This window comes from Marmota monax, unplaced genomic scaffold (genome assembly GCF_021218885.2).
Source record: "Marmota monax isolate L192 unplaced genomic scaffold, Marmota_monax_Labrador192_F-V1.1 WCK01_AAM20220418_F8-fsc00127, whole genome shotgun sequence".
NCBI lineage: Eukaryota > Metazoa > Chordata > Mammalia > Rodentia > Sciuridae > Marmota > Marmota monax.
Window position 1 is genome coordinate 3,182,536 of NW_026692894.1, and position 23,371 is coordinate 3,205,906.

The 23,371-nt window shown below is 42.1% G+C and overlaps 1 protein-coding gene across 1 annotated transcript; it reads left to right on the forward strand.

Annotated features, from left to right (window-relative positions):
* The first annotated feature begins 645 nt into the window (after positions 1 to 645).
* Positions 646 to 8,208, forward strand: Saysd1 (SAYSVFN motif domain containing 1). The gene is made up of 2 exons (XM_046450778.2): positions 646 to 924; positions 6,605 to 8,208. The coding sequence occupies exons 1-2, from the start codon at positions 712 to 714 to the stop codon at positions 6,947 to 6,949; spliced, it is 558 nt and encodes a 185-aa protein (XP_046306734.1). The 5' UTR covers positions 646 to 711; the 3' UTR covers positions 6,950 to 8,208.
* The last annotated feature ends 15,163 nt before the right edge of the window (positions 8,209 to 23,371 follow it).

The window sequence follows — 23,371 nt, forward strand, 5'->3', positions numbered from 1 at the left end:
GCACACATCAGAAGAGAGCTAGCATGTTAAGAAGAGCGCTATTAAACCTACCCTTCAGATTTGTGTATTTTAAGTTGCACTCCCATTTTTTTTGGGGGGGGGGCTTTTTTTTCCCCATAAGTTTCTGACCGATCTGGGCACATCAACAGATTATTTTTAGTGGCAAGAGCAATGATACACGGCTTGCTTTTTGAGCAGTGAGAAAATCCCTCTCCAAATTTCATGACTGGAATACCCTGATAAAAGGAAAAGGTTTCTCATATCTTGTCATCCTGATATGAGAAACCCCCCAGAGATCGGGGGCTCTCAGTGCCTGGGACCACCTTCTCACTGTGGGGCTCCTCGTCGTGCCCAGCAGGAGCGCTCAACAGTACCCAAGGCAGGGTGTGTTGGGACCAGAGACCTGATGTGAGAATGGGCAAAACAGAGCTTTCCTCCGAGGAACTCGGGGCAAGAGTGAGTAACAGTGGGACAGTTCTGAGTCCACCTTGCGTCCACGTGCGTTGGAACAGAGAGCTGCTTCAGGCCCGCCGACGTCACAAATCTTCGGAAGTTTGCGGCCAGGACGCACCACCACGCATGCGCATAGGGCAACCGCCGACGCAGGCGCACAACAGTGCCGCGCTGGGTTGCGCGAGGAAGGACCTCGCGCGCGCGGGCTAGCGGGCGCGCGGGCTAGCGGGCGCGCGCTCCCGGAGTGCAGCGCGCGTCATGGAACAGCGGTTAGCTGAGTTCCGAGAAGCTCGCAAACGGGCCCGGCTGGCTGCCCAACCCAGCACTTCGAGCCAGGAGGCACAAACCTCAGGAGAGAAGGAGGAAGTAGCTGCGACTCCAAAGGCAGTCCCAAGCTGGCTAAGACAGTTCCTGGTCCTGGTATGGAAACCGAGGCCCGCCAGCGCCCGGGCCCCGCCCATCCACGCTCAGGTGAGCTGAGCGACGCCTCGTCCGCGGACCTGGCCTCAGGAACGCCGACGTGGCCTCCCCGCACACTCCGCCCGAGGCCCCGCCCCTCCCGGGGTTCCCGCCCGGCGCGTGGCTCCGCAGGCCCCGCCCTCCTCGGGAAGTGGAGCAGCCTCGGCGCTGGGACAGCTGCTGGCCTCCCTGGAGCTGGGGATCGGGCCTCCGGTGTTCTTCCACGCTGGTCAGCACCGATGCGTACTGATCTTTTCTTGCCAGTCCGCTTCCCACACAGCTCCTGGGTCCAGGCAGGAAACTAGGGTCTAGAATTGTAGACCCCTTTGTTACCGAACCCAGATTTGTATTTATACGCAACTCACAAAGGCCAGTGACTTAGGTTGTGGGGCAAGGAAAAAGATTTATTTGGAAAGCGAGCAAACAAAGAAGGTGGGAGACTGTCACCGCCAAAAAAAAAAAAAAAAAAAAAAAAAAATCTTAGGAAACTCAGGTTCGCAAAGGGCTTTTATAGGGATGGAGAGGAGGAGCTTGGGGCAGTAGGCAAAAAGGCTACTGCCAAGCGGGGTCTTCCTCATCTAGGGCTTGCTTTCTTTTCTCTTCTGCCACAATATCCTTGAGATAACATTCGCCTCTTATGTCAGTACTATAAGTTTTTAGATAAACGCGTTATTTTCCTGAAAGTTAAACATTAATTTACTTTTAAGTAAAGAACAAGATTAGCAAATCCTTGGTGCACACTTAATGTTATCTGAAGACCATCAGATGTCCTGGGTTCTGTAAACCTAGAGAAAAGTTACTGATTAGGAAGTTTTACCACTTGGGTTCCTTTTCCAAGAATTTTTCAGTTTCGGTTCCCGTCCCCAAGAATAACTAACCTTGTAGGTAATCATTAGGATACAAGAGGCATCTTTCCTAGGAGAACCGGGGAAGCTGGCCCAAGACAACTGTTTTAACCTCTTAAGTGGCTTCAGTCAGAGGAATCATCTACAACCAAACTGTTGGGGTACTGAATTGTTCACCTGCCTCATCTCCAGAATTAGTGACTTTAAAGTCATCTAAAAGCAGTGGAAGCTGGAGGTTTTACTTAGGTTTTCCCAGTTACACTGTGGCTTTGGGAAACCTCTCCACAACCAAGAGGGGCCTTGGTCCACTGCTAATAGAGAGTAAAAGGTCTAACTGAATAGTAATCAAAAGTGACAGTAATTAAGGCTTCATTTTATTCACGCCTAGGGCACATGCTGGACCAGAAAGCCTGTACTTTAGAAATGGGGTTTGAATACAAAACTTGCAAAACTGTGGTAACTAACTGCCATTGGTGGCACTTGCTAATGCATCGCCTTTGGACTAGAAAGGTTTATTCAAGTTCAATAATGAATGTTCATGGCAAAAAAAAAAAATGGGTTAGTGTGATAGCCTTTTCATCCTTAATTTAATTCTTCTGGTAATCTCTTATTTTGCAGATGAATTTTAATTTGGATCTTCATTTAATTTTCCCTCATGAGTACAATGGCAGGGTGGCTGTATGGGAGACTGGAGTGTATGTGGGGGGATATCCAAGACAAAGCATGCCAGGGGATGACAGTGCGCTTTGCAACAATTTGTGACAAGGTGACAAGCCCTTTGTTCTTCATAAGAACCAAAGAATACCTTTTAAATGTCAAAACATATTGGAGCAGTATATACCTTGTTCACTTTAAAATTATTTCCCTTAAGTACATCTATTATTGCACAACATATATCTTAAGGAGTTTTTTTGTTTTATTTAATCAGAAAAAACTTGTTACTCAATTTTGATTGGGTATTATTCTCCACAGTATGGTTTCCACTCACTTGTAGAAATAGTGGGCAGCAGGGTTCTACAATCCATTCCTTTCCTGAAGTTTGTCTCAATTGTCTTTGGTTCATTAGAAGTCATGAGCACAATTGCTCAAGATTTTAAAATCCATTTTCCCTATTCTTTGTTTCCCCTGTAGTTAAAAAACAATGTCTAACTCACACAATGAGCTTTACACTGTAAGTCTCCTTTCTAAAGGACTATGAGATCATTAAGTTGAACTCGGAAAAGCTGAACTTGGAGAAAGCTTCCATTATTAAAAGCCCAAAAGCTGATGGTCTGACAAAGGGATAAGAGGAAATGCTGGACACTGATTGGCTCCAGTTCATTGCTTTGCTTTTTAGGAGGGACTTAGCCTTAGGCTCATTTTCATCGACTGTTATCATTCCTGGTTTTGCTTTGGTGTAGAAATCCTCATTAAAAAATTTTTTTAAAAATTACTATCCATCTCCACCTAATAATTTTGATAGCACATTGGCCCATCAGAGACTTCGTTAGCTTTCTTTTTATAATTGCTTCTTCTCAGTAGTCATTGATAAGGAAATATAAGTATCCTTCATCTTCCTTGCCCCAAATTTTGCTTGGGAAAAAGCAAGCCCCTCAAAACTCAATATTTAATTTTGTGATGAACTTCTACCACATTAGGACAAAAATACATGTGGCTTTTATTTTTTTTAATCATCCCACAGAATCCTCCTGCCCCCTTCCTCAGTGTCATCCCATGTAGGCACTACCCAGATGTAGGGACCAGTCCCCATACTTGTGGGCAGTACTTCACTGCCAGCCTGGCTCAGGCTGGCCCATGGCTCGGGTTTCTTCTCTGGAGCCACCTGGCCAAACACTACCTTGCATCACCACGGGAATTTTGGAGTCATCTTGTATTTCTCTTTCCCTCGCCATCATTTATTAAGTCCTGTCGCGTGCCCATGGGGTTCCAGCTTCTGCCCTCAATCCTGGGCAGTCCTGCTCGCCTAGAACTTCCATGCAGCTTGGGGCAGCAGGGGAAGGAGGACACAACCAGACAAAAATGCTATAAAAGGAAAAAAATAAATGCAGGGTACTGTGGTGGGGAGTAGGGAGTGACGTTGTATATTGGGCAAATAGGGAGAGCCTCCTTGAGTAGAAGACATTGAACTAGAAGGAGCCACCCTTGCAGAGACCTGGGAACAAGGCTAAGGACACATGTGGTGATACTGATCTGAAGTTTGTAGAGGAGGCAGCCTGCCAAGTGATGGGAGGGGAAGGCTTGTCCTCTGAGCCCTGTGGGTGCAGAGGCCCTGAGGTGGGAAGCAGCTGGGTGCTGGAAGAACAGAAATGCCATCCCTGAACTGTACCCACTGTGATATAACCACCACCGACACTTCTGCACATGGCTTTTATAGAAACCCTGTAAGTGAAGCAGAAGAGTCCCCTGTTCCCCCTCTCCCTTGTTTGTGCCCACTGTTAGTTTGTTTGCCATCACCACTGCACCTCCCTCTAGCTTTCTAGCCTCTTACCTGCTATCTCCCATAACGGCCTCTAATGAAACCAAAAGGGCTTTGGAGGGGACCATTCTAACATCCTAGGCAGACCTTACCCCTCCTATTACTAGCTGTACGATTTTAGGGAAATTACTTAAACCTCTCATTGTTTCCATACCAGTAAATTTGGAATGGTAATGCTTGCCTTCTAGATTACAGGAGATCAGGCATTTTGGAGGTACTCAGTAAATGGAGGCATATTTTTTTTTGCTTCCTGAATATTAAAATAAATTCAACTTACTGTGAACTTCAGTTCATTGACATTCAATATGTATTCTGTATCCATCAATCTATCATTTCTCATTGACTTCTGCTGCCACCTGATCCATGCCTGGTCCTCTCTTGCTGGGCCTCTACATGAGCACCAACACTTCCCCTGTAGACTTTTGGTCCCTTGCAGTGCATTCTTTACATGGCATTAGTAGGTATCAATTGGATTGTGTTAGTTCCCTGTGAAGACCTTCAGTGGCTTCCCATTTCCAGAATCTTTGTTGTGGCCTGCCTGGCCTCCCCCCCACCATCTCAACCCACCCCCACCCTGCCTCTTCACACTGTCTGTCCCTCTTTTCATACAAGCCAAACCTGTCCTCCCCAATACATCCCTCCTCTCAGGCAAGAACTATTGGGCACACTGGTCAAATCTGAAAGGGACATTTCTTTCTTTAATAAATGTTAAGGTAAAGCCATGTTGCTGATGAACTCATCATTTCAGACCTTCTGATCCAGCTGAAGATAATAATTACAATGTTGATACTAAAAAAGGAAGTTTCAACAAAATGGAATTTTTAGCACTGTAAATCAGATGACCAGTAGTTTTTATGGAAGCTGATATTTTGGGTCCCTTTTTAAATATTCAGGAGAAGAACAACAGGGGATATAACTGAAGAGGCAGTTGTAAAAACTGAAAGACCTGCTCTGTATTGAGAATCTGTGTGGGAAGTGCTGTGTTTGGCTCTGGAGACACAGAAGGACATGACAGTCCATGGCCTGTGTGGTATGTATGAACTGAGGGACACACGTGGCCTAAATTCACAGACATTTCAGTGCTTGTGGAGAAAGAGCCAGTTAGTGCATTGGGAGACAAAGGGGCACCCTCCCTGATGGCCAGAGAGGTCAGGGCATGCCCAGTTCACTAACTGTTCTGGCCTGGGCGGAAGGAAAGAACGTCTTTGGCAGTAAGACCAGTTGAGTTGGAAGAGAGGACCGTGCGTGGAGCCATGGACTGGGCATTGAATTGCACAGGCAGTTTTTAGGCTTTTGCTTTTCAAACTGCAAGTTGTGACCCATTAGTGGATGGTGAAATCAGTATAGAGGCTGTTGTCCCTCATTAAAAATTGTTTAAGAATAGGGTAGAATAGGAAATAGGAGTTTCTCAAGGAGGGTAAGTGTTGACATGTGGCACTTTGTTTCTGCTGCATGTCTGTGTGCTGTGTTGTAGTAAAATATGTATTCCTTCTTGTGGGTCTTGTCCAAAAACATTTGAAAAAAAAATGGAGTGGAGAGGAAGCTTCCTACAGCTTAGCTACATGTGGTCTTCCATTAGCACACCGCACAGGGGCTGTGTACTGGCATTTCTGTCTGTGGAATATGTGGAGGCAGGCCTTTGTTCCAGCTACAGGAGTTTGAATTTTAACCTGTAGATAATGGGAATTTATTGAACTTTTGTGGACAGGAGGGTGGCAGGTCTTTTAGAAAATTAATTTAGCAGTTATGTATTTGCTGTTTGGAGAGGGAAGAGACAGGAGGCAGAGTCTGCTCAGGAGATGCTGCCGGGGCCTTGGGATGAGTGACGGATCTGGAGGATGGTTATGGGGTGGGATGGTAAGAGGGTCTGGTACTGGCTATAACACTTTTTTTTTTTAATGTGTAAAAGGGATTTTTGCCTCCCTGTTTTTGTCTGTGCAGTGTCCACTTTAGAATCATGTCACTCATAATATTTTATCTAATCAAGTCATCAAATGTCTGTTGACTGTGTGGGAGGCAGACATCATGGCTGTTGCATTACCAATTACCGGACTATTTTTGTTTGGGGCACAAATTAGCTTTTGTTAGCAGCGGACTAATTTGAGGAAATAACTCCCATGAATGGGACTCTATCTGAGTGCATAAGGTTTTTGTTGGGTCACATCTCCCTAAGTGCTGATTGGTTTTGGTTCCGCTGAAGCAAAGCATATGCACTCTCTGGCAATGCTTGTTTTAGAGAACAGGGCAAGAAAATAGAAATCAATGAGCCAGCAGCCTTCCCAGAGCAACGCGGACTGCCTCTCTAGATGAGTTTTGGTCCTCTCAGCTCCATTACCCTTTATTCTGACTTGTGTTTGCTTCTGTCTCCTAGGAAGCAGCTCAACCTGGGAGCAGCGTGGCCCAGCCCCCACAGGGCACAGCCATTCCTCCACAATGGCACCGGAACCAGCCTTTCCTGACCAATGTCACCTTCTTGAAGATTCTTCTCTGGTTGGTCCTCCTGGGACTGTTTGTGGAGCTGGAATTTGGCCTGGCTTATTTTGTCCTGTCCTTGTTCTACTGGATGTATGTAGGGACCCGAGCCTCTGAGGAAAGGAAGAAGGGAGAGAAGAGTGCCTACTCTGTGTTCAACCCAGGCTGCGAAGCCATCCAGGGAACCCTGACAGCAGAGCAGTTGGAACTCGAGTTGCAGTTTAGACCCCTGGCGGGCAGATAGGACCCAGCTCCACTGTCCCGCAGCCAGCCCGGGACCAACCCTCCCATCCTTGGAGTGCGGACTTGGGTTCAGATGCACAGGACTAAGGACAGCTTACGGGTTGGCTCTGGCTGCGTGTTCCCCTGATCTGCTGCTGCAGTTTTATCTTTGAACTTCTCTTCGGTGAAATTCTCTAAAAGACATGCCCATTAGGGCTGGTGCAGTTTATAAAGGTTGCTCAAAAAAAGGAGACCTGTTTGTTTCATCATTTGAGAGATGACTTGGAACACTAGGAAGGCATTGGGAGATTGTCTTTTTGAAGTATTGAGCTATTTGAAATAATGATTAGGTACAGCAGGACTGTATGTTAAATGTTCTCTTTAAGACAATATAGCTTTTTTTTTTTTTCGAATTTTGGGGTTGTTTTTGTTTCTGTTTTACCTTCTGCTTTAATTCTTGTTTTTTTTGGTCATTAATGATATTGAAATGTAAAGTGTCTTTAAAAAATTTTCTTTTTAGAAACAGGTCCCAATCATTGCCCCTCACCATCTTCAATTCTTCTACTGTCCTGTCCCCATTAGTAAAAGAAGAAGAGACAAAGTTCTAAATGACAGGCATGGAGAGGGATTTCACAAAGTCAGTATCAAGGAATTGATAATTGGTTATTAATTCAGCACGAAAAACTCTTGAGTGTGAACAAAGGGCAGGGCTGATGTTGGATTCCAGACTTAATAATGGCTGTTGGGTTGTATCATATTTTCTGAGGACTTTAAGTCCTTCGCTTGTAGGCACTGATGAGAAATTGCATGGGTAGTGTCAAAGGCCTGAGTTCAGTGTTCCTTCCTCTTCTAGTTCAAGTTTGGGTTCATTGAAATTGGGCAGCACAAGCCATCAAATACTTTCATACTGATGAGTCAAAGGACTCTAGTTTTAAACAAAAGTTGTGTCCAAACTTAAGACATTACTGAGTCATTTAAATTTTGTAAGTTTTCATTTTAGAGTTCATTGTTAATTTTTATGTTATGAAACTCATCACTTTAACAATTCATGAAACATTGTTAATAGAGGCCTGTTAATTCTTTTTGTTCTTTCTTGCCTGATTTACTTATTAAAGCAGATTCTTAGGTCAGTTTAGATTTATCTTTCATTTATTCAATGCCAACTTCCCACTAGTCACTTGGGATTCAGTGATGAAAAAGCAGACATGTTGCCAATTGTCTGAGCACCAGTCCAGCCGGGAGGGGTCAGGGGACAAAATAAAGCAATTGGTAACACTGAAAGTGAGGGGAGTTTTAATTCTGGGGGAGTGCCGAGGGGAGTTCACTCATCCTGTGACCGGGTGACTTGGTGTTTCAGCCCTGGTTGAACATTCCCTGCTGGGTGCCGCGTGTTCTGCCCTTTCCCACCTCAGAGTCATCCAAGTGAGAGGAGGACCCTCCTAGCTGACAGAGAAATCTTTTCTCCTAGGACTGCTGTCTAAACTGGGCATGTGGAAAGATTGGGAAACAGATTAATCCCTATGCAACGTGAAAGTTTTTATCGTATTTGATATATGATTTTATTTTCTGATTTATTTCATAAGGCTTTCTGAATTTCCCAGATACTTAACTTCACCTACCCCCCTCCCCTTCTTTCTTGTGTTGTTGGTACTGGGGATTTAACCTAAAGCTTTGTGCATGCTAGTTAAATACTCTATCAAAGTCACCCCTCAGCCCTTTATTTTTTATTTTATTTATTTTTTATTTTTGGTATCAGGGATGAACCTAGGGCCACTTAACCACTGAGTTACATCCCCAGCCTTTTGTTTCTTTTTTTTTTAATATTTATTCTTAAGTTTTAGGTGGACACAATATCTTTATTTTATATTTATGTGGTGCTGAGGATCGAACCCAGCACCTTGTGTATGCTAGGCACTACCACCGAGCTACAACCCCAGCCCCTGTTTTTGTTTTTGTTTATTGAGACAGGGTCTCACTAAGTTGCCTAGGGACTTGCTGAATTGCTGAGGCCGGCTTTGAACTTGGGATCCTCCTGCCTCAGGCTCCAAGTAGCTGGGATTATAGGCATGTGTCACCACGCCCATCTTATTTTTTAATTTTGATATAATCCTCCTGTTTTAGCCTTCTGAGTAGCTGGGCCTCTGTTTCTAAAAATCCCATTGCAAGGGAGAAATCTCCCTAATTAAAGTTTTATTACAATGCCCAGGGTAATAGAATTGTCATAGGAGATAACTAGTTTCTATTTTTAAACATATAATTCAGGTTTTCCCCTAAAACATAATGCCTGTGATTCTGAATTAAGGAGGTTTGGATCCCTATAATAATCTCAGTAAGGTAGAGACTTCTCTTCAGTGCGATTTATGAGGAGCCTCAGCAGCATTCTTTGAATATGTGGCTGCTTCTAATGAGGTAGAGCCTAGATTGCCCTAAACCTGTCTTAGGTGGAATTCTCCATGAACAACTCATCACCACTCAGAGGGTACATGTGACATGGCAGAATGGAGTGTGAGGCAGCTTCGTGCCCAGCAGGGAGGAGAAAGGACAGTACATATTTGCTGTTCTTATCAGACCATTAAGCTTTAGGAATCGTCTTGATTTTCTGAATTTGGGCCTGTTGATCTCAGACTTTCCACTCAGGGCCTGACCATTATCCCTGGGAGAAGTTTCCATTAAAGGCTTCTCTGTCATCAGGGAAAGAATGTGTGTTCTGTTCCTGGGATACCTGTAGGCGCCAGTGAGGTCATTTCTGTCCAAGTCTCACAAGTAAATTGGCTTTGGCTTACAGTATCCCATCTTGTCTTTTCATAGGGACTATTAAAGGAGCCTCTAAAGGGGACTCCAAAATGACATCCAGTGTGTCCCTGCCTCTCCCCATCTTGGGAAGGGACACATTTATTTCTGATTAAAGATGATGTGTTTATAGTGACCCCTAAAGAATCCAGTTTCAAGATTGGTCCACTTCTCAGAGAATTCTTTACTGAAAGAACTTTTGTCATGCAGGGTTATTTCTTGCTCCAAGTGGGTTTTAGAGCACCGGAAGCTCTGTGTGATTGTCTTCCAGTCTGGTGGACCATCACTCAGTCCTCTCTTAGCCCTCTCTGTCCTTCAGGCTCAGTCATTTGAACTATAACTCTGGGCCACAGTCCAGGAGCCCTAACCCATTCTGAGGGTCCACTTCGGGGTAGGGATGAATGGTAGATGCAATGGCCTTTCTAAAAGCCTGGGAGTTTTATCAGTGAGGACTTAGGATTATACTCTGAGCATAGGAGGTCTTCCACATTTCCCTTTTGATTGAGCTGTGCAGACGATTAGGCTCAAAAACTGTGCTATAAAGAATCAGGAAGTTACACAATTGGACAAACCAGTGATCTTCAGCTGGGCAGAAGAAAGGAAAACTTGAACTATGTGGTTTTGGTTCCTGCCACTTATACCAGCAAATATTTTTAGGTGTACTAGTCTTGGTGCTTCCAGGGACAGCAAAGAAGCCCCTGCAAAGCCTGCCTGGGTGACTGAGCACTGGCTGCATGCAGGGGTGGGGTGGGGAATGTGGTGGAACATCTCACCACCAGGGGGAAGCATAGAGCCACTGCTCTATCCCCTTGGGCCCTTCGCATCACACTTGATAATTTATGTAATGTGGAAAACCTACTGGGGTGTTTATCTGAACCACTTGTGCTGCTTTTCCAGGCGTTCCTTTCACTTTAGCATTCACAGAGGAAAGGGCTCACCAGAGGTCCTGGGAAAGGCATAGAAAGCTACCACAAGTAATTTATGTACATATTTTAAAATAAAACAGCCCCTCCCTAGACTTAGCTGTGGCTTGACTGAGCATTGCGGGAGCTGGGGGTGGGGATGAGTAGGAACTGGAAGAGAAAATTGGTCCCTAAACCAAAGAAAGTAAAGTTTGAACTAAATGCTTTGGTTTCTCTGATACACACTTTCATTTGCAACTTTGGGCTGGATAAAAGCTTGGATCTCATTCTCAAAAAGCTGAGAGAGAAGACAAGGTGAGTGCACAAAGAACCACGCTCTGAGGTTTCTGCCAGGCAGAAGCTTAGAAAGGTGAAAGCAGTTTGTGGCGGGGGAGGTCAGCAGAGGAGAGGGCACTTTCAATGCCAAATTCTGTGCACATTCTTTATCCTCAGGGAGTACATCCCAAGACCCCCAGTGGATGCCTGAAACTGTAGGCAGTGCTGAGCGCTATACATAGTGTTTCTCCCTATACATACATACTTATGATAACGTTTAATTACAAATTAGGCACAGTAAGTGATTAACTAATGATAGAATAATTATAACAATATACTCTAATGAAAGCTATTAACACTTATGAATTGTTTATTTCTGGACTTACGTGTAACTAAAAAACCACAGCAAGCAAAACCACAATTAAGGGGAGCTACTATACTATGTACGATTATCACTTAAAAATAGTTTCCTGCCAGGTGCAGTGGCACACACCTGTAATCCCAGCAGCTGGGGAGGCTGAGGCAGGAGGATATCGAGTTCAAAGTCAGCTTCAGCAAAAAGAGAGGCCCTAAGCAACTCAGTGAGACCCTGTCTCAAAAAAGTACAAAATAGGGCTGGGGATGTGGCTCAGTGGTTGAGTGCCCCTGAGTTCAATCCCCATCCCCCCATACAGTTTTCTTAATAAGTAATGGGCGGATGTTTCAAAAAGCAATCAGTCCCCTTCCTGCCCCTCTGCCCTGCCCTGCAGTCTCCTATTGAACATGTTAAAATGCAGATTTCAGGGCCCTACCTAGACTTGCTGACTCAGATGTGTGGGCTAGAACCCTGGGATTCTGCATCCTAATGACCTCTCTGGTGTAATCTCCAGCACCCTAAAGACTAAAAGGCCCAGACAATTCATACATGTTAAAATGGGAAACCAACTTAGTGATTATTAGATCCAAAGAAAGCAAGCAAGCAAGAAAGGCTGTGTATTTTAAAAGGGGGCAACAAAATTGTCATTTTTCTAATTGTTCATTTGAACACCAAGAGAAAAAGACTTTAAAGGAACAAAGATCTAACTGCAAAGACTATAATCAAAGGGGCTTTAATTTTGAAGTTTTTCTTAAAAACAATATTTACAAAAGAAGCACATGTTCATTTTAGAACATTCTGGAAATATGTGAAAGGATAGAGTATTGTACTTACGTATGTATGTATATGTGTGTGTGTGTGTATATATATATATATATATATATATATATATATATATATTTATTTATTTCAGAATCAAGAGGTACCTGGAGTGTGTAGTGAAAGCCTCCCTCCCACCCTTCATGTCTGTTATTTCTTTAAGCTAAAAAATTATAGCACCCCATCATGATTCTACCCCTAGCTCTCTTTTTCCTTTTTTCCTCTTAGGAGTTTGGGTTTTGCTTATGTGCATTGAAGGTTTTTACGTAAGGAAATGGCATAATCCAGTATTCATTTTTCAAAGACCCCCAGCTGTCTTGGGGGTGTAGTCTGTCTGTCTTCCCTCTCCTGCCCCATCTTTCCACTCACCAAGCATCTGTCTATGCCAGGCCTGGTGCTGGGCTCTGAGCCTGCCGAGCCAATGAAGTCCAGCTTCTTTTTCTCAAGCAGCTCACAGTCAAATGGGGAGGCAAGGAGTGACCAGACAGCTACAGCCATGACCCTGTCTCAAAAATGAATAAATAATACGTAAGAGCTAGAGGCACCCAGCATTCCTCTCTGGAACTGCCTCTTGCACCTTTCACCTGTCCCTTTAATCGGGGGCAATGTGCCAGTGCTGTGAGAATATGACATCTGAAGGAGGCCGGAGCTTCAGCAAAGGTCGCACACCACTCACAGGGTCGGGGGAACTTCCAGCAGGGAGACAGTGGCCTTGTGCTGAGTTCCAAGGGGGGACCAGCTACTCTCCAGAAAAGAAGATGGGGGCAAGGAGGTGGCATTTTTGAGGGTCAGAGGAAACTGCTTGGGAGAAAGTTGATAAGGAGAATAACATGCTTTGAGAAATATGACAAATTTGACAACTGGGATATTAAGGAAAAATAAAAGGAATCAGTGAAAGGTAACTCCAGAAAGGAATACTGGGAACCTTTTGGTTTTTTCTTTTTGAGATGGGGTCTTACCAACTTGCCCAGGCTGGCCTCCAACTGTGGGCTCAAGGGATCCTCCTGCCTCAGCCTCCTGAGTAGCTGGGACTACAAGTGATGCCACTGTGCTCAGCTAGGCACTCCCCCCACCCCCTACCCTCACTGGCTTTTTTGTTTCATCTAACTGTATTTCTTAGTAGTTATCCCCTAACAGCACAAACAGAGCTGCTGCTTTCCTTGTCACAGTTACAGAGTATTCTTCTGTAGGTACAGGTTATAATTCAACCAACCCCTATTTAAATGGACATTGAGGTGGTTTCTAATCTTTTGGGGTTGCAAGCAACATGCAATGAATATCTCTTGCACTTGTGTCATTTCCGGGCATGTGGATATATCTCTGGAATAATTTTTAGAATTATATTCACTGTCAAAGGATATGTGGCTTAAAATGTTGATAGATTAGAAGTAAGTGGCTTTACATCCCAACCAGCGGCATATGAGAATGCCAATTTCCTCCTCTACTCACCAACACAGGGCTCTTCAATGTTCTCTGCTTGCCGATCGGATAGTGAGAAATGATCCCTCACAGTTCCAATTTTAAATTTCTCTTATTATGGGTGAACATATTTCTGTAAATTTAAAGGCCATTTGTGTTTATCCATGAATCTTTTCATCCTTTGCTAATTTCCATTGAGTTGTGGGAAGTTTTTGAATTTCTTTTAGGAACACTTTATCAATGAAGGAAATTGGCTCTTGGAGTTAAGAGTTTCAAATACTTTTGCTCAATTTCTTGTTCTGGATGTGTTTATGTTTTTGTTTCTATGTGGAAATTTTTGTTGTCAAATTTATGTATTTTACTTTATGATTTCTGGGTTTATGTCATATGGCAAAAAGAAAAAATTCCCATGTTTGCCAAGGCTTTCATTTTCTTCTATATTTAGGTTTTTATCTACCTAGTATTTATTTTGGAGTAGGTTACAGGGAGGGATCCAGCTGTATTTGTTCAGGTATCTCGGCATCTTTTATTGAATAAACCATCTCTTTCCTGCTAATTTAAAAGCCATCTGAATCATATACCACATTTCTTTTATATTTGCAACTTTTTGGAACTTCTTTCTGTTTTATGTTTATACACACACACACACACACACAAATACAGCATATATACAGAAGGAGGCCAGAGCTTCCAGCAGGGAGACAGTGGCCTTGTCCTGAGTTCCAAGGGGGGACCAGCTGTTTCCTAGAAAAGAAGATGGGGGCAAGGAGGTGGCATTTTTGAGGGTCAGAGGAAACTGCTTGGGAGAAAGTTGATAAGGAGAATAACATGCTTTGAGAAATATGACAAATTTGACAACTGGGATGTTAAGGAAAAATAAAAGGAATCAATGAAAGGTAACTCCAGAAAGGAATACTGGTGTGTGGGGGGATATATATATATATAGATATGTAATCTGTCAGTCTTTTCACATTCCAGTACCTCATTTTTTAAAATTGTGGTTTTATATAATATGTATATTTAAAAAATTTTTAAATTTGAATGGGCTAGACCCCTCTCTATTACTTTTCAGTTTTCTTTTTTAAAACTCTTTCTCACATGTTTATTTTTTCTATGTGAACTTTAGAATTAGCGGACCAGGTCCTCAAAATTTCTGTCAGTATTTTTATTGTTCTCACATTAAATTTGTGAACAAATTAATTTTTGGGAAGAAACTTCTTGAAGTTCTTACTTTACTGTTCAAGAGTAAGATCTGACGTTTGTTTAAGCCTTTTTATTGGCCCTTAGTTGCATTTTCAAGTTTTCTTCATATCGATCTTACTGTTTCCTGCTTATTCCTGGTTGTTTTTTTGCTATTAATGGAAGGTAGGTCTTTTCTTCTATTATTTCTTCCAATTGGTTGTTGGTGTGTGTGTGTGTGTGTGTGTGTGTGTGTGTGTGTGTGTGTGAGAGAGAGAGAGAGAGAGAGAGGAGATTTTGTACTGTCTTTTACTAAACTCTCTTATTAATGGTCTTTTGGTTCATTTTCCTGGATTTTCTACATAGATAATTACTTCTTTTCAAATAATGAGGGATGGGGGTGTAAGTCAGTGTAGAACTCACACCTAGAATGCATGAGGCCCTAAGTTTGATCCCCAGGACTTCCAAAGATAAATACAGACAAAAAAATCATATAAAATTAGTTACTTTCCCCCAATTTTTATACTTCTTTTTTCCTCTTTGTTTTTTCTCTAACATACATTTCTCTAGAACATACAGAAATATGTTAAGTCAGAATAGTAGTCAATGATAGGTTTGTCTTGTTCTTTTTTTAAAGTAATTTTTAGTTGCCAATGGACCTTTATTTTATTTATTTATATTCGGTGCTGAAAGTCAAACCCAGTGCATAACAAATGCTAGGCAAGCACTCTACCACTGAGCCACAACCCCAGCCCCTGTCTTTTTCTTAATGAGCATGTGTCAATGTTTTCTCATTAAGCATGCTGCTGACTTTGGGGGAAATGGTGGATAAACAATCAGATATCTTAAGAGATTATGCATTTGTACTTGTATTATTAAATACATGTACAAATTGTATTTTTCTCCCTTAAATTGAGAATAGATATTGAATTTCACAGAATCCTCTTTCAATGTAAGGATTAATCACATAATTTTTCTCTGTGATCAATTTAATATAATATTATAGACTAACTCAGTTGAGCCATCCTTGCATTCCTGGAACAAGCCCCACCCTTGATTGCACTGTTTTATTTTCCAGTGTGCTGATAGATTCCATTTGTTAATTTTCTCATTTATATTTTACCAATGATTTTCATAAGATTATCATATTATTTTCTTTTGAGCATTTAAAAATTTTGGAATATATAAGAAGCATATTTTTAGGCCTTCATTTTAGATGGACTCTTTTATCATTATAAAAAGCCCTTTTTGTTTTCTTTGTTGCATTTTGTTCTGAATTCATCCTTAACTGATATTAAGATTGGGAGCCCTGCTTGCTTTCTGTTTACATTTTCCTGGTATGCTCTGTCCATACTTTTTTTTCAGCCTGAGTTGTTTTTCATTGAGTATGCTGCTTGTAGAGAGAAAATAGTTGGGTTTTGTTTTATAATCCATTATGAGAATATTTTTGTTTTAATACATGTCTTCAACTCACATATTAAAAGTTTGTTTAAGCTCATATTTTATATTATGTTTTCTCTGTATACTTCTTTTATTATATGGTCTTTTTTGGTCTGTTTTGTGTGTGTGTGTCCTTTTTTATTAAATTATTTTTGTAGTTGTAGATGGACAGCATGCCTTTGTTTACTCTTATGTGGTGCTAAGGAAGGAACCCAGTGCCTCACACGTGCTAGGCAGGCACTCTGCTATGAGCCCCAGCCCATGTGTGTCCTTTTGATAATGTGGAAAGTTTAAATTTCGGTTCTAAAGTTGCCTTTTAAACTTTTAATATTAATCCTTCATACTTTTAGGCAGCATTCATTAACATCCTATAAAAACTGAAAGTAGTAAATTTATGTTTCTACCTTCACCTTTCTTCTCTCCACCTCTCAACACCCAGTTCTATTTATTAATTGATTAATTATATCTTTAAATATAATTACAACCTATCACTTGATTTTTCAGCCTTATATGATATATTTTGACCTGTGGTCATTACAGATGATGAAATTAACATGTGCACACTGCCTTATACCTCCCATGCTTTCTTCATTGTGTTAGTTATATCTTACTAATATTACTAAGGTTTAAAACATCCACATTCTGTTCTTTACTTATATCTCTACTTGCTTTAGTTTTAGTTCTCTCTATAATTGATTTTTTTCACTTAATTATCAACTGAATATATTCTTATGGTATTCCACAATAGTGATTTTTTTCTTTCTTGCTTGCTTTAGTGGTGCTGGAGATTGAACCCAGGGCCTTGTGCATGTTAGGCAAACACTCTACCAACTGAGCTGTATCCCCAGCTCCTACAATAGTGATTTTGATAGCTATGTAATAATTCTTTGTGGATAAATGTACCAGCATTTTTTTAGCCAGTCCCCTATTATTAAACATTTAAGTTGTATCCAGTTTTCACTAGTATAATAGTAATTAAGTAGTCTAACCACTTTGAAATTTAAAACTCTGCATTTCCAGTGCTTGGAAAAGAATAATTAGAAACCAATTCCTATTAGAATAATGGAGTCAAACTTCAACAACCAGTGCCCTGGGGATCTTGTTAAAATGCAGATTTTCTTTAGTAGACCTGGCTTAGACTTGAGAGTCTGCTTTTGCAGTCTGCTCCCAGGTGAGGCTGATGCTGCTGGTCTTTGGACCACACTTCAGGTAGCAAGGTCTTTGAGTACATTTTGTTTCTAGGGAATTTTATTTAAATGAAAATATATTAGAGAAGACAGTTGGTAGGAGCAGTTTCATTGTTTCAGTGGCATATCTTAAAATATAATGTTAGCATCCTAATAATTTGTAGCAAATAATTATTTTTTTGTGAATGTTCACTTTACAATTTTATTAATGCAGCTGGAAGGCTATCCTTATGTTGTAGACTTCCTCATTTGCTTGAGCCTATTGTGGTTATGTCCTTGGGAGCGTCTCAGATGTGCATATTCCTGTCACATGGGAAAAAAGCCAACCCCAGGGACCAGAAATAAAGCAAAGGTCAGACAGGAACCCTGAAAGTAGTCAGTGAAAAGAAACCTTTGAGTCCAAATCTATAATAAATATATTTGTTCTCTTAACATCTTGGGAACATGCCTTTCATTTGGTGGTTGGTTGGTTAGATGTTTTATCCTACCAGGCCCTGACGGATCTGGCCCTGCCTACCTTTTCCAGTTATCTTTGCATACCCTACTTGATGTTCATCTTAAACAGGGATTTGACAAACTTTCCATGAACAATCAAGGGCAAATGGGTTTTGTTGATCATACTGTCTCTGTTATGACTACTCCACCTTGTCATTCGGGATCAAAAACAGTCATGACAACATGTAAACAAATAAGTGTACCAATAAAACTTTATTTATAGCTCCAAGAACTGAGCCATAATTTGCTGGCCCCTGATCTAATACATTTAATAAGCTCTGTTTTAGGATATTTTACTCTTTTCTGGGAATTTATTTCTCCTAGATGATCTGCTCTCTTATTCCACTTTAGTCTCTCAGAGATCATTTCATCAGAGAGGTCCTCCCTACCACCCAGACTAAATAGCAACCTTCCAGATTTGAGAGTTCAGACAATTGAACTTCTTATTTGTATGCTACATTTAAAAATTAGATATTTGAATTTGATTTAAAACATTGTATGACATTATCATCTATTTTAATCTTGAAAATAAGCAATGAATTGTGCTAGATCAGAGTAGTTATTTATTCTATGACTATGTGCTTTTAGTCTCTATCTTTGAATCTAAAGCTTGTTGAAATTTTGCTTTGAAGAGTGAAGGAGGGATCAAGCATTATTTTATAGTGCAGAGAGATCTAACTTAATGATGATTCAGTTTATGATTTTTTGACTTTACAATGGTGTGAAAGTGATAGGCATTCCGTAGAAGCTACATTTTTAATTTTGGCCTTTTCCTGGGCTAGTGATATATGGTATGATACTCTTTGGTGACACTTGGTCCCATCAGTGGGCCACAGCTCCCAGTCAGCCATGCGAATACAAGGGAAGTCAACTGGGACTCTATAGTGCACTGTGTTGCCAGCAACTTTTTGGATACAGGTATTCAATAAATTAAATGAGATATTCAATGCTCACATCTGGATTAAATAACTGGACTGTCAGCTGTTCTATAGAATATCACTAATGTGGCTGGGTGGAATAGCAAAATCCAGAAGCCTTGAGGACAGGAAAATGCAAGTCATATAAATGAAAAATACATAAAGACAAAGGCATATTCTGAACATCACCAGCTCCACAGCTCTCATTCCTGAATGTTTGCATTTTGTATTTGCAAAAAAATTAAAGTAAAATCGTGAAGATACAAAAATAAATAACTAAAATAGCTCCCTTCCCCCACATCTCCTTCTCCTCTCTTCCTTGGTAATGGGAGAAATAGAATGTCTGGTGGTCCATTTTCTTTTTTTTATTTTATTTTATTTTTTTTTAGTTTTTGGCGGACACAACATCTTTGTTTGTATGTGGTGCTGAGGATCGAACCCGGGCGGCACACATGCCAGGCGAGGGCGCTACCGCTTGAGTTACATCCCCAGCCCTGGTGGTCCATTTTCAAAATACAGTATTCAGCCTTAATTGGATCCAATTGTAGTCGCCCTTCCTTTTTGCCCACCTCAATTCTAAAATTAGCCAATCATGTAGATTGTACCCCTGAGTCCTCCAATCAGGGTGAAGGGCAGTGCTGCCTTAGATATATAAACCAGGGGACTGCCATTCAGTGGCTTGCTAGCCAGGTTTCCAGTAGCACAACCTTATGGCGGAAGGAAAGGTTTGTCTTACCAACCTACTTTATAGCATGTGTTTGATTTCTTATTTTTAACAGCAAATAGTTCATTCAGCTGTTTCACAAATAATAATCATTTTAATAATTTCTAGAGAAAGATATATAATATATGTATATATATATTATATATATTATATATATATATATATATATAGAGAGAGAGAGAGAGAGAGAGAGAGTTTTTATACAAAATATATTTTAAATTGCCAATGGACCTTTATTTATTTATATGTGGTGCTGAGAATCGAACCCAGTGCCTCACACATGCTAGGCAAGTGCTCTACCCCTGAGTCACAACCCCAGCCCCAGAGTGGTTTTTTAATTTTATTTATTTATTTTTTGGTTTTTTAATTTTAAAAAATTCTTTAATTTGTTCTAATTAGTTATACATGAAAATAGAACGCCTTTTGTCACATTGTACACAAATGACAAAGTGGTTTTTATACATGTGGCAGTTCATTTTACAGTGGACCATCTCTGGGGACCACTGCATTTATTTGGGCCACCTTAAAACTCCTTTAAATATTAATATTATATGCATACTGCCAGAACAAATATCCATTACACGCTACAGGCTGCATATTTTTTTAATCATATTCCTTTTGATGACATTTCCCCCTGAGATGCACACTGAGTTCATCAGTGCCAAACATTGTGAAATGGCACAGAGTGATAGGAAAGAATTTCTTATTCTAGATCATTAATGGAAAATAATGTCTTTGACTCTCTGGTTCTTCTCATGGATTACACCAGGTTTTCACCCTATGTATAATTTTCAGACTTATTTCTGGAAAGGGGGAATTCTGCACAATTTGCTTGTTTTCTGGAAGCAGCAGGAAAAGCCTCATAGCCTTAGAAAAGCCTGGCCTTGGGGTGAGTAGGGGAAGCGGGAGAGAACTTTCTTGAGGAGATGGTCAGATAGGTTATTCATAGCAGCTTGTGGGGATCCAGCCCCAAGGACAGAGGTCAGACTCTGAAGTTCACATGGGCTTTTGACGATGAAGCCTGTAGAAACCTACCTCAAAGTGCCATCCTGAGCACAGCCAAGAGTTCCATTCTCCATTGGGTGGCTGATGCAGAAGGGATGTGAGCCCCACTGTCATTGTGTCATCAAGGAGGAGTTAATGCCTCCCATTTGGGGGCATTAGTGGGGCCTGGGTAGCAGGTGAAGTTTATTTTCCTGAAGACGACTTTCTCAACAGCAGCTCCATTCACATCCTGGGGCTGCTTTGCAAACAAAGCTTGTGCTTTTATGACATTTTTTAAAAAATGTATTTAATGGAAGGAGTTCATTTAAACAATGAGCGGAATTAGAATACACATCCATTTTGCCATCAGTCATTGTCTAAACCACTCCACCACCCAAGAGCTGCTGCATTCTCATGAGAGGCTGGACACCAAGACTACTTCAGCAAGGTAGCTTGAGAGCCCAGTGCCTCTCCTGCCTGCATCCAGGAAGAGGCAGAGTTCAAGGCCAGGACAGGGGTGTGAGGGAGCTGCCTGCAGCTGATTCTGAGACTCGGTGGATGTGGCATCTTTTCTGGACTGTATCACCACCATGCTATGGTTGGCAGGCTTCATGATCTTTACTGATTTCTAGTAGACAGTGTTTTTGTTAAAACCTCATGACACATTGATGTTACAGACGTTTTTTCTTGATCAGTGAGAATATTTCAACACAATTTTGATATCTCTGCCTGGAGATATCTTTTCATCTGTATTTTTAATGGTACCTTTCCAAACAGTATCGTCACAAGGACATTGGTTTAGTTTGACCCGAGTGAGGTAAGCTGGCTTTGCCAAGGTGTTTGGTTTTCCAGTTTCCACTTCCCACGCCAGGATTGAAGATGAAACAGCTTGAGGGTGGTTTCGTTGTCAAGTGGCATCTAATTGGTGGGGAGCTCATTAAAACAGAATTCAGGAATTTTGAAGGTCCTAAAACTTTCCAAAGGGCAAAAATCTGGTGGCAAAACATCTGCCTCTTTAGCTAGAATCACACATAATGGTCATAGATCGTTAAAAATCTGACCTAACTGAAAGGCATGGCCGTTTCATTGGAGCCTTTAGATTTGTATAGTCATGTTCCCAAGTCCTGATTGTGTTTCTTTTAATGCCACCTTAGGTCATTGGAATCGAAGAGCCATCTGTAAACATCATTTACTGCCTCAAGTCCTTGTTTATTTACCCTGGAGATTCGGAAAGTTAAGAGAGAAAGAAAAAAAAAGCACAAAACAAAACTGCCTGCCAATCTCTCTGGGTGTTACCTTTAGCCCCAGGTAATCCATCTCTTGGCCAGGGACTGCTCCCGCTTGTAATTCTCAGCTATTGATTGAATTCTTGGTTGGAAGTTGGACCACAGATAAATTCTGAGGTCTGTGGCCCTACACGAGGAGGGGGGGCATACAATTCATTCTGACACTGGTGCCTGGTGTCAGTGGGGAAAAAAGTAAAGGTTTTGTTGGATTTACTCTAGCTGTGGGTCTTGTTCTCCTTCTAGAATCACTGTGTTAGTTAAAATAAGCCTTTGTACCAAAGGGAAAAAGATCCATCATGCTTGGGATTAGAGGACTCTACAGGGGAAGAGCTCAAATTTATGGAAGGAGGAGTTAATGACATTGACCCGAGGCAGCGCTCCTTACCTGGTTCACAGTCACTTGCCACTTGTAATTCTCTTTTTCCATCTCTGAAATGTCCTCTTTTCCTGCAGCTCTTTTGTCACATTTAACAATCTGCTGTTTTCCCTTTATCTGCTGAGCTTTGGCCTCTCATCATCCCTTCCCCACCCACCCTTCCCAGCTTCCGGGACACTCAGTTTCTCTTCTGTCGTTGTCTGGCACGGTGTTGGGTCTGTTTTCACATCTTCTCCGCCGCCTGGCTGCCGGGTTCCCTGGTCCAGGCTGTGCTGCTGGCTTGTTCCCCCCACCCCACCCCCCAGCACTATTTCTGACAAGGGAAACCCCACTGGTCTCCGTCTTTCTCTTTCTCTGTGTGTGTTGGGGAGAATAGGTAGGGAAGGAGGGAAAAAGGGAAGGAAGGAAGGACACAGGAAAAGACAGACAGAATGAAAAAGCCTCAATGGCCCACGATCATGGCCCAGGGCTTTGAGAAGGGGGGGGGGCTCTATTTTAATCAACTTTTTCATTACTGTGAACAAAATACTCCACAAGACCAACTCACAGAAGAGAAAGTTTATTTGGGGCTCACGGTTTCAGAGGCTCAGTCCCTAGGTGGCCGACTCCATCGCTCTGGGCCCAAGGTGAGCAGGATGTCATGGCAGAATGGCCTGGTGGAGGATGCTGCTCCATCCACGGCAGCAAGGAATAGGGGACAGGGGATGGGGAGAAAGGGCCGCAGGGAGGATGTGCCCTTCTAGGCACACCCCTGAGGACCCACCTCCTCCAACAGCACCTCACAGCTACTACCCAGTCAGTCCATTCAAACTAGGACAACCTGATTAGGTTATGGCTCTCCTCATCGAATCACTTTATCTCTGACTTTTCCTGCATGAACACAGGAACTTTTGGGGGACATCTCATATTCACACCATAACAGGGTCCCTCCCCTCGGGATGCTGCTGTGCATGGCACAATCAAGCACCTTCATCCATTCTGTGGGGAGCTGTCATCCTATCAGCGGGGCAGCAGTCACTGGACTGTGCTTTATCTTGCACGTGACATGGGTCTGGAGGCCAAGAATGCTCACTGGAACCTTGGCGCTGGGCCTCAGCACAGCAGGGCAGCCGGCTCCCTGTGCCCTTTCTTTAGGCTGGCAGTAAGCCCTCCCAAATCAAAGCACACCCCAGAAGGCGAGGGGGTACTTCTGTCTGGTGGATACTTCCCTAGAAATGAGTGGTCATTACTTGGCTTGGACAGGTGTCTTCCTGGGAGGTGAGGGAGAGAAGCCTCCATTTGCTCACGCAGAGCAG

Coding starts and splice junctions, on each gene's coding strand:
- Saysd1 (XM_046450778.2), top strand. CDS start 712: ATGGAACAGCGGTTAGCTGAGTTCCGAGAAGCTCGCAAACGGGCCCGG. Junction 925..6,604: donor CCCCGCCCATCCACGCTCAG/GTGAGCTGAGCG, acceptor TCTGTCTCCTAG/GAAGCAGCTCAACCTGGGAG.